Below are 15,915 nucleotides of genomic sequence, written 5' to 3' on the forward strand. Positions count from 1 at the left end.
AAAGCAGAGTGTAATTCTAATAGTTTGAGATTTAAAAAAATGTTTATAGGCCTATTGTCACGATAGAAACTATACTTTTTTTATTTTATTTTTTTTAGTAGAGACCTACTTAAATCCGGTAAATCCCTGTTTAATTTTAGCCTACTTTTCACTCTGCATGGTAAAACAACGGGAGCAGGGATTGGACAGACTGAAAGCGCAGAGTCAGAGGGTTGCTTTTCCCACAAGAGTTTCCAGAAGCTACAGCCGATTCAAATAGGCTATTCAATTGAATCTCCCGTAAAACGTTTCTGAAGGGGCTTTATAAAACAACTAAATACATTCGAAGAACCCATATGGCTACCGATATTTATAGAAACGGTAATATCAAGTTACTTTTAATCGTGGAAATTGGAAAAATAGTGTTGCAGTAAGATGTGATCTGCGAAGACTGTTACATTTATATATATATATATTTAGGAACTAGCCTGTTGGCTCTGTGCAAAATAGACTATCATGTGTGCACTGACAACATTTAGGCTATACACGCACGGACATGCACCAAGGCAAAGCGCAGAGTACACAAAAACAAACACACACACACACACACAAGCAGAGGAAACGTAGAGAGAAGATGCCACCCACATCGCTGTCCTATAATAACGTGGATGTGTTGTTTATTATATAGGATTTACCAATAGGTCTGCAGAAAGCATTTTTGGACAGACAACTGCGTACTGCCATATATTATATTTTCTCAAACCTCCTTATGTTCAGTCTTTGTTATCAATAAAACACGTGAGCACCTTGTGGTCCGATCTCCCCGGACACCGCTGTGCGCGTGGGGCCAAACACAAGACCGGGCACGCTCATCTCAATGAACTTCTATGCAGAACCTTCACTGTATGCTGAATGACAACAATGCAACATCAGTGCTACATCAAACAGCTTGTTATGCGTAGGCGCTGCTTTTCTACGTGAACGTGATTGGCTCACAGCCATTTAAATCCACGCATTATTAAACTGTAAACACATGATCACTTTAACATGGTGGTGGTGGATATGGATTTACTGGTACAGAATGCACATACCTAAAACCATGACGGCATTACAGTGTGGATAGGACATGTAGACTATAAATATTATATTATTAAAATAAAAAAATAGAGAAAAATATCTTGGCTAAACAAGCTACACCTACCAACAAGCGTCCGCAGTATTATGTTCAAAATGTTGCACAAGGAAATTTCAGCCTTGGTAGGCAATGTAGAAAGTTGTGGAACTTTTTTGCGATTCATCCCTTTTATTCTGATTGAAGAGCTTATTGTGAGCCGAACATTTCAAGAGATTATTAAAAGTTATAATTTTCTTCAAGCCACTGATAAATCTCGCTCTATTCGTGGGGTGGGATGCGTTTTAGTCAAAGTCACTTGGGTGGTTATGGGGTATAGCATAACCCCCCCCCCCCACACACACACACACACACAACAACAACAACAACTCAAAATCAACCAGTCACCTCTTCATCATTTCACAAGTCATTCAGTCATTCTGTATGGCAGTATTAATACATGGGGCACCCAGAGTTTCACGGACGCAGCAGAGTGAAGGGAGAGGAGGGGCAGCTTGTTGAGGTCCGGATCCCCCGGGGGAATAACTCAGCCCCGGTGCAACGTGCCCGGCCCGGGAGTTAGCGGGGAGGAACCAACAGTCAGAGCTTGTCTGCATCTCTGGGTCTTTCCTTTTTGTTGGACATAATAAGTGCTATCGTTTGTTGCTCTGACATAGGGTTACTCACGTGTAAACTAAACAGTTTTCCTCTGCTGATATACACTTCATTTTAAATAAAGTCTATATCCTGCGACATAAATAGATGTAGTTGCGTTTCTGTCGACATAAAGGCTACAAAAGTGGGATCATTTGTATGACTCTTAATACATTATTACTTAACTTATTCTCCTACTATGTGCCCCAACCCCCACACAGGGTTAATCTGCAGGACACATATAGGAGCTTACTGGTGATCTAGAGAGGGAACAGCGGTCTGTTCATGGGAACTGTTTGAAAGAAATGTCCATCAAAACATCCCTGTAAATTCTAATTTTTTAAGACCATTCAATTTTAATATTGATAATAATTAAGGAAATGCGTCAATAAAAACAAGAAATGATTCAAGTTAAATGGTATGAAATAAATCTGTTATGTAACGCATCGGGTTGAATTTGCCTCAAGATCTGACTGTGAAGTTTTTCTTTTGACGTATTAAGTTCCTCTTGATCGTTGTTTAAGTGTTCTCTGCTTATTCGAAATCGAGAACTTTAACATATTAATAGCCTGACTGAATTAAATTAACCTCTGCCGTATCTATACATCATGGAGTGTTTCCAATTAAGAACAGTGACTTTTTGTCATGCAGATTTGTGATGCACCAGATGTCACAATGCACTTATTTCTCCCTCTCATGCGCCTGGATGTCTGAGCGGAGGCAACAAGACCGAGTGGCCGAGAAAGAGACCTCAAGCACGGTAGAGGTTTCTTACAACATCCCTGTGTGTGCTGGTAGTATGTGGGGAATACCTCGGACTACCAAAGCTTGTAATACAGGCTTTTTCAAGTGATGGCCATTCCTGTACACTTGATAAATTCCGCTTCAGTAGAAGAGAGGCCATGACTAGATCAATTTGGTGCAAGAAGTTCGATAAGGAATAATAATTTATAATAAGCATATAAAGCCAAGTATAGGTTTAGACATATAAGTATTTGTGGGAACATTAGACACATAAACACATTTTTTTTTAAATGACCCAAACCAAACAGAGATAGCCCACAGTTGAGAACTTACATACATTTTACAAGAATAAAGTAATACATTAAATAAAACATATATATGTATATCGTTTGATAGTTAAATGAAAATAGCTGTAGGTTTGCACAGAAATATAAGATATGACCGAAGAAGTGTGAAAAGGTTATTTATATCAGATACAAACAACTTTCATGGCACTTAGAATATCTCAAATGAATCACGTTTTCAATAATAATCTGTTTAATTATTCAAAGTGCGGTGTTCGCTATAGTGACTCATGGCAGTTTTCGCTGCTATTTGTATCATTCCAATGGGGAAGATCGATAGATTAAGAACACAGCTGTACACATACACACACATTGTAACCTATATTTGAACTACGCTGAAACTGTTTGAAACATTAAATGCCATTGCTGGACAGACAAGTGAAACTTTCATTAAAAAAAAAAAGGGACATGATTAATTGGAATTTGGCGTGCTTTGCATTGTTAAACTCCTCGTAAAAGTCGAAAATGAAAACGTCCGAACTCCCGTACTGATTCTAAGACTCTTGAAACCTAACGCGTCGCTCCTGCAGCACCGAGTCATTTGTTTGGCTTCGAGTTTTATGGAGACACTCGGTCAAGGAGGCGCAGGCACTTGTAAGCGCATAGACTTTTTATGACACAAACCCACTGCCCCATGCCAAAACAATGAATTCCTCTCCACCCCCCACCACCCCGGGAGAATGTGATTTTACATGCAATTCGAGCCTGAAGTGTGTGCGGACAGTGGTGGGGGGAGGGGCCCTCTTCACCTTTCACCCCGCCGTGTTGGGACTGTTTGTATTTTTTTCCTGGGCCTCTGTGCTACTCGCCGACCACAGAAAAGAGCACGAAGGAATACTGATGCGCCTGAATGTAGTGTAACCAAGACGGAAGCTCTATTGGTCATTTCAGTGTTTGCAGCTCTTAGAGAGATGACACTCCTTCCTGACTAAAAAAAAACAAAAACAAAACACCCTTGAGATTCAAATCAAATAAAGCTGATAAAATTATTTTGTCTATGCTTGTTTGTTTCTCCACGTCTGAAAATTACAAGGATCACATGACGCAGATGGACGTGAACCATTTCAGGCTGAAGAACAGATAGCCTACATTTACCACAAACTGCCAGAAACCATTGACAGACATGTAGAAAGTGTCCATAGAACAGAGATCAAAATGCCATTTAGAAAATCCATAAGTCTGCTATATAGCCAGGCCCCCTTACATGTAATGATGCATTCACAGGGCTTAATTCTCTTGGTTAATAATTGTTACTTGAACTATTAGCTGTATTGAATGATGGAGTGAAGCGATTAAGAACGCTTGCAGGTAGGTTAAACTTTTATCCTGAAATAATACAAATGTATGCTTCGCTAGATTGTGTAAAAACAGACTATATAGCCTATGTAAAAAAAAAAAAAACGTATCATGAACAACGTTATACTGCTTATTTAATTTATCAATGTAAACCAGCCATATTCACCATGTTCTGCATGACACACGTGGAAAACATAGTGGTTGATAAATTAAAAGAACAAGCAAGGTATCTACTTAGCTGTCAATAGTCCTTTTGGTGAAGCTTATGAGCTCAATATGTGAAAAACGTTCCTGCAAAAGACTTTGTTCCCCTGCAATGCGTGCACACACACACACGCACGCACACACACACACACACAAACTTGTTTCTGAATAAAAACTGAGCCTTAATAACAAGAAAACCATCAACCACATTATACATTAGACAAAATAATAAAAAAAAATAGACCATTACGTTTCTCATACATCTGTGAATACAATGCCTTAACATGATATGATTTCAGATGGAGCTTACTTAAGTCTGTGCATGTCGGGGGCTGCTTTTCCCAGTGCCATATCTCCTCCTTGTGATTTTTACATTCTCCTCATTCTGCACAGATACACACCAAAACTTCACTTGGCCTATTCAAATCTGCCTGAAAGCTTTAGAGACCCCTTACCTTTTACATTGCAAGTGAAAAAAAATTCCCCTTAAAAAAAGAACAGATACTTAATGAGCGAGTTAGGAAAAGGCCTTTAAACCTTATAGTTTCATGCTGTCTCCACTTTCTTTGAATAATAATGCAAATAGCAAAAATCAACTGAAAGGCATAAATACCTTAACTGAATAGGGTTTTAAAAAATGTATGTATGTATGTTTTCTTCATACATGTTCAACTTTGCAAAAGTACTTTGCAAATGAAATAGTCTACAGTGCAGAAAATAGGGTTAAAAAAAAGCTGGAAACCCAAATAAAGTATGCCAAGAAATTTAGGGTGACATCATTATAGCGAAACAACTGAACAGAGGTGTGTTAACAGGAAAGCTTATTTTAATAAACAGATCTACGCTGTTGACACTGAAGATCCAGCATACAGCATCTGGAGGGAGTGCTGGGTTATAATGAGAGAATACCTTAAATTATATAAAAGCTCTGAGTGCTATATGTACTTTGAGGTCAGCAGTGGTGGTTGGAGGCAGACAGTGTTGCTGCAATTTGCTGTCTCAGAGAAAGCTTTCCTCTGACAGCCCAAGGAACATTATACATGATTCGTGCAGACTTTGACTTAATCAAGTGCAAGTTGTAAAAAATCATTTGCCATTTTCAGTGTTTCAGTAGCTATATGGGCCCCTCCACAGCCGCTGCCCCCTCCTTCGCCTCCCTTTGTTCTCTCCAGCTCTAATAGGTTTTCCCCTGCCACACACAATTCACTTTTTTTTTTCTCTTTTCCCCAGCTCCCCATCCCTCCCACTCCCCCTTTTAGTGCAGTGCCCAGTGTCGACTGGAGCATTTGAGCAATTTGAAATTAAAGCAAACAATGGGCAGGCACTCCCAGGGACCTCTCGCTCACCATATTACACGGAGGACGCTCGTGTGCTCTTGCGCATTATTGGCAAGTCATTACGTTTCTCTGGAAACCAAGAGCGGGAGCTCGCTCAGAGGAATCGGTGATGCAAGCAGCAGCTGAGTGCTTGGAATAGCGTGTGTGTGTGTGTGTGTGTGTGTGTGTGTGTGTGTGTGTGTGTGTGTGTGTGTGTGTGTGTGTTTGTGTGTGTGTGTATGGGTTCTGGAGCATCCTTGGCAACAGCATGTGGATGCTGTCAAAACAAAACTGTATATTGACAGGTCTGATATTCAGCCTGATGTAGGGTCCTCAAAGCCCATTTCATGTTCTTTGAAAGATCCTTACAAAAACAAGATTTTCAAATTACTTACTGCTTTTCAGTCACTATTAATACAGTCTCTATTCTTAATAATTTTTAAAAGGGTTTGGATCATTTACATTAAATATAGGCCATTAACTAGTGGAAAAATAATCAAGTTCCCTTCCCAGCTGTTTATTGTTCAAAGATGTGCATGCATATAAACCATAATTCAAATGCATCATAAAAGTACTGCTGTCATTTCGTTTAAGATATCATATTAACTAAAACATTTTTAAAATGATAAAAAATCAGCATGATTTGTACTTATAAGGGATAGATACTTTCCTACTTATAAAAAGTGTATAAAACGTTGACATTTTCACAATGAAACACATATATAGCGTCAATACATTTTAGAGCTTGTAAATGTGAAGCAAGATGTTCACGAGTGTTGGATGTTTCCTGTATTTCAGTGAGTAATGCACTGTGATTTTGGCAGTAATGTGTTTGTAATTAAACTTTCACATGTTTTTAAAGAGTTTCGGCTCGGTACAACAAATTGTAAAGATGCACGTTTCTATGAATAGTAATGAAAGTTTGACAGTAGGCCTAGCACTCATTATACTGTGAAATCTTACCACAGAGCTTTAGATTAGCTGCAAAAAAAAAAAAAAAAGGAACCTACATGAGTTCAGATTTCTTCTTACTGGATATTATAATATAAATGAAACAAGCATCAACTCAGAGATTAAGACAACAACAGTAGTGTAGTCTATGCAACTAGTTTAACAAACAAAAACAAGGGCCCAGGCTATATATTTAGAGATTGCATTGCTCAACTTTGTCTTATTTTTGATAAATATAACTTTTTTTTTTAGATATTTAGGCCTACTTATTTTTTACTTTTTCTTAACCAAACTCACATTGAGTTAAAAATTGAATCGTAAGGCTCACAAGTCATGTACAACATACCAAATATGTACTTCACCGTGATGTAATAACACTATTAATGTGTAATGTGCTTAATCCAGACCCATCCAGAAGTTTCCTGTAAACACATTTGAAAACACACACACACACTCACACATTTGTTCACTACACTTTGTGCTTAAAGCTGCTGCTGCTGCTGAACTCAGGCCTTATTTGATAGAAACAGTCACATATTTGCCTACCCCAGCGTTGCTACAATGTTGACGGGGGGAAAAGTGAAGTCACTTGGCTACAAGTTTTCAAACATTTCGGCCATGTGGAGCGAAATTTGCACGTTGTTACCGAGGGTCCAATCACATCCGTATTTTACTTCCTATCAGAGGACACGCACGCGTATGCGCCTTGCGTCATTACGCATTTCCTGTTCTCTACGACGTCCCCCCCCCCACCACCCCCCCCCCTCTTTTGCTCACCATCGCGCCGTGAAGTAGATGTTTTGGTGAAAATACACGGTGTCAAAAAGGGACGAAAATACGTTTAAAACATGACATTTCGACCGAGTGGAACCTAAAGCCGTGTAGCGGGGGAAATAAGGAGGTTTTCAGCGAATGTTTCGGGTTATCTTTTTTGTCGTATTCTTCCGCATGTCCGCTTTCTTCGTAGATGGTCTCCGGCGAGCGTTGTCTGGCGGCGGACGACGAGGTGTCGAAAAATAATATGAAGGAGATGATCGGCGGGTGCTGTGTTTGCTCTGACGAGAGAGGCTGGGCGGAAAACCCGCTTGTGTACTGCGACGGACATGGCTGCAATGTCGCCGTGCATCAAGGTAAGCTGGTACTGGTGAGCTCGGCTAGGTGTTAGCTGTTAGCCTCGGGGCTAGTTAGCGTTGTCTTGATACAAGGTTATGTTGCGCCCCGTATGTAGCCTCCTCCTCCGGCTACCCGCAGCAAGGCCAGGCTGAGGTCAGGCTCAGCTCCTCATGCAGCAGGGCAGTCCTCTGTTTTGTTTCTGGCTGCTAACACAGCCTGTTTAATCCGCTTTGGACTAAAGTTGGCAGCTTGTGTGTGGAGGTCGTGTGTTCACTCCCCTGTCAGAAGCTGTCATATTGTTTATAGTGGGAGTCCACGCTTGTCTCAAGGATCTTCCCTCCGATTAAGACCACTGACAGATAAACTTGTTGTCTGCATGACATGGCACACGGAGCAGATAATGTGTGTGTAAGTGCTGCCATGTTTTTTAATGTTAAATCTAACAATGCATCCAAACAATGATTTCTGACACACATGTTGTCTTGCAGTAAACAGTGATCTTCAGCTGGAAAGACAGTGGATGACTCGGATGATGACGTCCACTGTTTACAAATGTAACAGCCGGCCATGTGTACAACACAGCAAGAGCCCGAAAACTATTTGCGTTGTCAGTTTCTCTATAATCACCTGCAGAAGCATGCTGGTGTGTTTACACACATGTTGTTAAGTGAGACCTGGCAGGATCATATCAGTAATAACATACCAGTTGCAGACCTGTAACATACCTTGCAACACAACTGGGGTAAATATATCTGACCCACATGTTTCTCTTTGTGGTATTTAAGTTGTGTTAACAGGATTAGCACCAATATGTTTTAATACATTGTTTATAAGATACCTATACCTTTGCCAAATCTCATAGTATTACTATCAGCGTCACACAATTCCTCTGTCAGTCAAGATTCATGACTCAGCAGGATGTATTGTATCACATTGTCTAAGATGATATGCATTTAATAGTTTAGTTAAAGACACCATCAACCATACGTATATCCCCGAACACGTTATTTATGCCACATTTTCGATCATAAAGCTTCAATATGAAGAGTTGATAAACACTGAAAACTGGAATAAGGTGTTTTCTAAATCACATCAGATTAAATCCTTATATCAAACAGGTGCCCATTGCAAAATATTAAACGGCTTCGCAGATGTTAAATTGTAAATTTCATAGGTTAATAATAAATCATGCAGGGCATTGCCTACTTTATTAGGATTGATAACCTGTTTCAAAGCAGTTTCTGTTTAGATCAAACAATGTTTGCCTGATGAAATTTAAATAGGAGCATTCAACAGCGTACACTGAGGGGCTTTTTGGGATTTCAATTGTTGCCAGCAGTTGGTTAATGATAAAAAAAAATTGAGTTTAGATTAAAGCTTTTTGTTATTACAGAATTATAATATCCAGCAGAGAAATGGCATTTATTGAATTCGAATCAATTCTGCCAAAACAAGACCCACTAAATATTTGCAACAAAAAAAAAAAGTATTGAGCCCTGAAGTGCTTCAATTAATCAGGCTCAGTGTCCAAATTTACACTATATATTGTTTCTATAAAAAATGTCTTTATACTGATTCTGTAGGTAGCATTTAGAGAGTTTTTTGTAAGATCGCAAATGCTGTTTGTAATGTGTTGTAATGCACACAAGTAAAAAATGCACATGTAAGTAATTTTTTATTGTCAAGTGTCGAGATTAAATCTGGTACAAATTTATATAGACTGTTTTTTTTTTTTAATTTCAATTTTCACTTAATGTTTTATGGTGGGACAAAAGTATTCATCAGCAGCACGGTCAAAAAGTGTTTTTATTCTAAACTATTGCGTTTGTATTTTTCTTACATGAATGTTTGTTAAATATTGTATCTCATACTAACAGCATAGCTGCGTGCTACACGGGATGCAGTACATTATAAATTGCAAGTGCTCAAATTAGTTGACAACTTGACATTAGTTGACATATTAAGGATGAATGAAAACATGTGTTCTTTGTCTTTAAATGCTCTCCCGAGTCTTTGAGAAAAGCTGAAAATAACAACAAAGCAATCACAGTACTGTATTTGACATCTGTAATCAGGACAACAATAAAAATGGCAAGAGAATCGATCAGCCAGCCATAATAATTCAGTGAATCAGGTTTGCAGAATATCTGAACCTCCAGCTGTCTTCAATGTTTTTTCTGTAAATCTGGTAACAGTTTCTTTATTTCTCCATTTGAACTTTGTAACCTTTTGGATGTTTTGTTCCCTGAGATCGGGATTATAGCTGTTTATTCCACTGGATTATGGGCTCTGGTCTGATCAGAGATAATCTGAAAATGTGTAGAGGTAGGCTATTTAGGGTCGAGCTACTGCATTTAGGGTCGTACTGCCTGTGCTGAAACGTCTAAAGCCCTTTTTTATACAGAAATTCTCCAACAGCACTCAAAGAATGCTATGCTATTATGCACCGTTTTTCACTTAACTACAGACCGCTGTTATAGTGCTACCCCATTGTATGATTTTTGCGTTTCCTGCTGGCATACATCTTTGGGAACCAACAGCGCTGGAAAAACATACAAACTCACATTGTTGTCCTGTCCTTCAGCGTTGATTCACCTCTGTAACTACCTTAGATGCTGGCTTTACAACATAGCAATTTTCTCTCCTAGTTTTTTTGCTTTGTACTTTTACGCAAAACAGCAAGGCAGAATAATGGCTTGAGTTGTCCCAATAACATTATCGTTATTGGCCTCTGATGCCTATAATGTGGTATGAGGTATTGGTGTGTATTCCTGGCAATGCCCTGATCTGATACCATGACTAATAATCCCTTTAAATGTTCGTTTTTTTTAAAGTAAATTATCCCGTGACAATAACAAATCAAGCAGTGTGGTGCAGAGAGTGTAATGTTATTTTAAAGCTAGCAAATTGTGGGTAATTTGCATTATACCACCAATATGATGCATTACTTGATCACATTGATATCATAAGGGTCCTCAGGATTGTCTTAAGTCATGTAGGCATCAGTGAAATAAGGTTATACCTCAAACTAAGAGATCATAGTTACTATCTGCGGTAAATTAGGTTTTGTAAATCATTACTGTTGGCTAAGTGGACAAAGTGTAAGTTTACGTTAAAAATAGCAACCAAGTCTCTTTTGCCTATGAACCTTAGGGTTAGTAACATAAAACTGCCTCAAATAATATAACAATGTGACTTCTAGCGGTCGTTATGACTTTTTACTTAATCTGTGATGTAACAAATAACAACAACAGCGTGTTGGGCAGTCTGTAAGATCTAAACTTTGTTCACGGTTTCATTTCAACCAGAAAAGTAACAAGTTGCCTTCTGCATTGAAATAGTTAGTTTGTGGAGATTTCATTTCATCAGGAGTTATTCTGTTTAGTGTTATTCCAATTAACAGTGTTATATTCTGTGGTATAAAGCTTTTGTTGTGGTTTTGTTGTCGTAAGTTAATTCCCCCCCCCCCCCCCCCTCTGTCTCTCCTCAGCCTGCTATGGCATTGTGCAGGTGCCCACAGGTCCCTGGTTCTGCAGAAAGTGTGAGTCTCAGGAGAGAGCGGCCCGCGTGGTGAGTCACATAATCCAGCTATCATTTCTTTTATGAGTGATCCCCTGGAAAAAAAAGACTCTTTAGTAAAGATTGCGGACTTGCTCTTGAACAATGCTGCAGTCATTTATAGATATGCCAAGAAAATAGTGGCATGTTAGGACCTTCTTGCTTAGTGTGTCTGTCCAAAGGGCTTGGAGGACACAAGTTAAAATATCACAATACAGCTTCAAGAAGATACTGCTAGTTACATTTCATCACCCTCAGTAATGTCTCTAAAGCCCCGCTGTTGGCTGGTTTGTTCAGTGCCAGTCACCTACATTCAAACAAGCAGGAACAATGTTGAATGAAAGAGCAAGCATGATTTTTTTTTCTTTTTTCCCATATCTTTGTCTCTAAATGTGCATCCTCTGCCGTTTCTGGCTATATTTGTTGACATGTGAGCGGAGACAAAGCACAGCAGAAGGTTTATTTTTTTATGACAGCTTGTAGGTTCACATCTTTCCTTGCAGCCTTTCTCTCAACATTTCTCCCTTCCTTGGTTTGCATTGCAAGATTAGGAAAGCTATTGAAAAACAACATCACATAGTCTAGTCAAAGACCATTCTACTGTCCACTCACACTCACTACCACTTACTGTACATTGACCTAAACCAGAGTGAGACAACACGAGTACTCCCTGCGACGTCGAGTCCAATATTTTAAAAAGGTGGTTTTAGCAGCTGAACTTAAAACAGCCACTTTGCCTCCAACATGGTGCCCATTGTGTTGAAACACATTTAATTTCAAGGATTAACTAATTCATCAGCTGTTATCGGACAAGGTTTAGGTAAAAAAAAAAAGGTAACCTTGCTGCCTGTACCAGTAGTTTCGTGAACCAGCATCAGCAATCTTCACCCTTAAACGAATAATAGACAGCGAAAAACCGTCACTGCAACCCTGCCTGGACTGCAAAGTATTAAGCTTTTGTATTTAACCAAACGCAAAACCATTGTGCCCCATTTGCAACAAGTGCGTTGCAGTAATAAGAGTAAAACATTCAGAGGGCATCACTTTGAAACACCTGACCCCTGATCCAGACCAACTTCCCCAGAGTGATCACAGGAGAGGGATGGCAAAGTAAAGTACAGAGATGTTACCTTGGTGCCTGCACAGCCCAACAAAGATTTACAGAAGCTTCCCTCTGTGTGTCTTGAATCTTGGCAAAAAGGAGTGGCCATTCATAGACTCCGAAGTAGTGAGAGAATGCATGCTGGCCGTTTGGGGATGATAGACGTAGCTGACTGACATTTCAACTATTCGCAGGTCTGAATTACGAGCTACAGATGTGTTTGAAAAGCTTTTAGATGAACTGAAAAAGGCAGACGTCAGGTCTAAAGCAGTCGATGAATTCTTAAACTAAAATGACATGCCATTTGTAACCGTTTATTCTGTTGTAGCACTTTGTTGGTATGCTTGGGTCAGATGTGACCACAAAAGTTTATTCAAAAATATTCAACATTGATGTTGGATTGGAGGGAGATAATGCTAGATTGGGGAGTGCATGTTATCAATTAGTTAATGTTTCCCCCTTTTGTTATGGTTCAGTGCAATAATAGCACTGATCTCTGGTTTAATAATCATACACTTCAATGTGCCTCTTCAGGATATGTGACTAAAATGTATTTAAATGACTGTGTATTTGAATGGTAGACAGAGGAGGAAGAAGGAGCAGCATACAGAGAGAAATATAGTGTTATTGGTTATTGACACTTTCTATGGTTAGGTTCACTCACAGCATTGATTTAATACTGTTCAGGCCTTTGTCACATACAGTATGTGACTAAACTTGCTTTATTGCAAATTTGAAACAAAGATGTTTACATTTTACTACATACATTTGCATTTATTGTTGTTGAAAATATTACTGATGACAAATTAATATCAAACTGACCCGTTCAACAGATCTCTGGATCTTGTCACTTCAAACTAAACTGATTGGGCTAAAGAGCCGCAATATATTATGTGTTCTTATTGTGAAACCACAGTTATATTGCTTGCCGACTGCCAAGTTTCAACTTAATGTGACCTCGGCAAACTTCTGAAGACTTGCCCAGATGTTGTTAGGGCAAGATTTCCATGAGTAGTGGTTGATAAAGGTGCAAGGAATGATCTGTTCACTTTAAGAACTTGTAGCAATGAGGACAGAGTTTCTTCTTCAGAAATTAAACAGGATAACAAGATATCCAATTAATCTATTAACCAGATAAGGAGAAACCAGATTTGTTGTCCAAAATACTAGCGGTGACTCCATTTAGTCAAATATTTGACGATTCGTTTGTCAGAGCCTCAGGTGAATGTTTGTTTCTTCGCTGGTCTGATCGGCACACACTGGGCTGGCAGTGTGTGAGCCTCATGTATTGGAAATCATGTGTGATATTGTTATAAGGTCAAATTGATGCAGAGTGAGTGAGTACAACGATAGATCAAGTCCTATCAGGGAATAAATGTTATTCCAAGTCTAGAAGACAAAGAGTTGAATGATGTGGTTTAAACTCAATGAGAATATCAATGAGTGCAAAAACTAAACTAAACAAAACTTTCGACTTTCATCAGTCGACTGTAGGAAAATCTGACCAGATTCCACTCTAAATCCTTAGTGGGGGACAGGCCTAAAAAAATACTGACAATAACAATGTCTCTTTAGTAGGGTTCCAAAATTCTGGGAATTTTCAAAGTTGGAAACTTTCCATGGGAATTAACAGAAATTTACGGGAATTAACAGGAATAAACCAGGAATTTACAAAATTGAAGATTGGCCCTCAACAGGGAACTTAAATATAGTTGAAGAAAATATATTTTAGCATAATCTTGTCTAAAAAAACCTGATTTCATGCTAGTACACGTGAATATCTATGCTATTCCTCATACACATGCACATAGCACACTGCTTACTGCAGGGCTATTGAGGCCACGCCCCCTACACACTTTTGAGCCCAGAGCACAAGACTATTGAAGCCAATAAAATATAAACACTTGATAAAGTTCTGTTTACAAATTAATCTGTTTAAAATGTCATCTTTTTTAATTGTATTATTTTTGCATGGATGTCTGCTGACAAAACAAAATGTTTATATTTATGCTTGGATATGATACAGTTCCTTGTATTTATACATGAAAATCAAGAGATTTTTATGAAATCAAGAAATCAATAAAAGATAATCTTGTTGTCTATAGCCTGCAAGTGTTGAGTTTAGACAGATTGTGGGTTTAGTAGGGATGGGAATTTACAGTAATCCCTGTACTCGATTACTCAAATTACCTAATGAACGAGTACTCGAGTACCCGCAGATTATTATTTTTTCTTTTTAACCGTAAACCAAAAAAAAGGGTTCGTCAGACACAGACCTCCCGGACCAGAATTGTAGACTTTATGCCTGTAAAATGACATAAACAGCCAATATTTAAACATAAATATAAATAAATAACCAACAACTTAATGGGAGCATATCTCCAGTTACCATTTTGGTTATTAGCAGGTTAATCTTCTCCGCTCTGGTTTCATCACAACGACGTGTGCTAACAGGGCTAGCAAATGACATCATGCGAGACTGCCTGTTTTCTGTCTCTGCTGTTTTCTCCTTGTGCTTTAAGCGCATGTGGTTAAGCATCGAACTAGTATTTCTATGGTATGCAAGTTTAACGCCACATATCTTGCACTGCACATTAACTTCATCGTTTTTGTCGAAGTACTTCAAGACGTCACTTTTCTTGACTGACATGTCGCAGGTGTAGCAGACGGTTCTGTATTTGTTGTGCTTTCGGTGTAATAATATGTTCCTAGAGAGTTGCCGTAGCTGCCGTAAAACAGTTGTTTTTGCTGAAATCTGGCTCGGTGTGTACTAAAGCTGAAGCCGTGGCCGGAGAAGTCATACGTTTGTATCCTGTTAATTGTTTTCCTACCTAGTATATTCAGTTAGGCGAAAAAAAAAGAAGCTGGGTCACACATGTAACGCTGTATGAGTTCAAGTTTTGTAGCTGAAAGCAGCACTTGCACAGGTGCGCGAGTAACGAAATGTTACTCGAATAATGGGTCAACGGCGAGTACTCGTAACCCATCCCTAGGGTTTATAAAATATAAAGTATTATTTTATGATACAGCACTTATTTTAGAGAACTTTAAGACGTGATGGCCTTCAGTTATTCTTATATGAAGTAAGTACTCCCATTACGGTCAAGGCTTGACATTATAACTGGCACGTTGACCCAGATGCCTGGGAAAGCTTATTGTATGTTCCACTGGCACGCTCAGGCCAGTTAAAATACTGCCTTACAAATAAAAAACATTAACATTTTATTCATACATTCAAATAATGGTGTTTTGTTAGTGTTTCCTGTGAGATCATCTTGTTAATTACAGCTACAGCATCAACTCTAAGCCCACACACACGTGTGTTTCAAAGTTTAGCACAATACGGGTTAACTTGGCTGACTGTGGGTGCGCCCTTAAACATTAATGTTCCTGTGTCAGTGGATACAATGGTGTTGCCAGTGATCTTATGTCTGATTTAATGTCAAACCATGGAGGGAATGTGAAGTATTTAGTTATGTGCAACAAACAAGTTGATTGTTTACCAACACTTTATTGGTAATAATGGTTATTATAGGAAACCAG

At 38.8% G+C, this 15,915-nt stretch overlaps 1 protein-coding gene across 4 annotated transcripts in view; it reads left to right on the forward strand.

The window, feature by feature from the left end:
* The first annotated feature begins 7,351 nt into the window (after positions 1-7,351).
* mllt10 (MLLT10 histone lysine methyltransferase DOT1L cofactor) overlaps positions 7,352-15,915 on the forward strand; it is a 47,347-nt gene continuing 38,783 nt past the window's right edge. For 3 of the 4 annotated variants that reach the window (XM_065949192.1, XM_020654139.3, XM_065949193.1), the window contains exons 1-2: positions 7,352-7,729; positions 11,203-11,282. In XM_065949192.1, the coding sequence (XP_065805264.1) occupies positions 7,567-7,729; positions 11,203-11,282 (243 nt within the window). In that variant the 5' untranslated portion in view covers positions 7,352-7,566. The remainder of the gene's footprint in view (positions 7,730-11,202; positions 11,283-15,915) is intronic. The other variant, XM_065949194.1, reaches the window with a different exon arrangement.

This window comes from Labrus bergylta, chromosome 20 (assembly GCF_963930695.1).
Source record: "Labrus bergylta chromosome 20, fLabBer1.1, whole genome shotgun sequence".
NCBI lineage: Eukaryota > Metazoa > Chordata > Actinopteri > Labriformes > Labridae > Labrus > Labrus bergylta.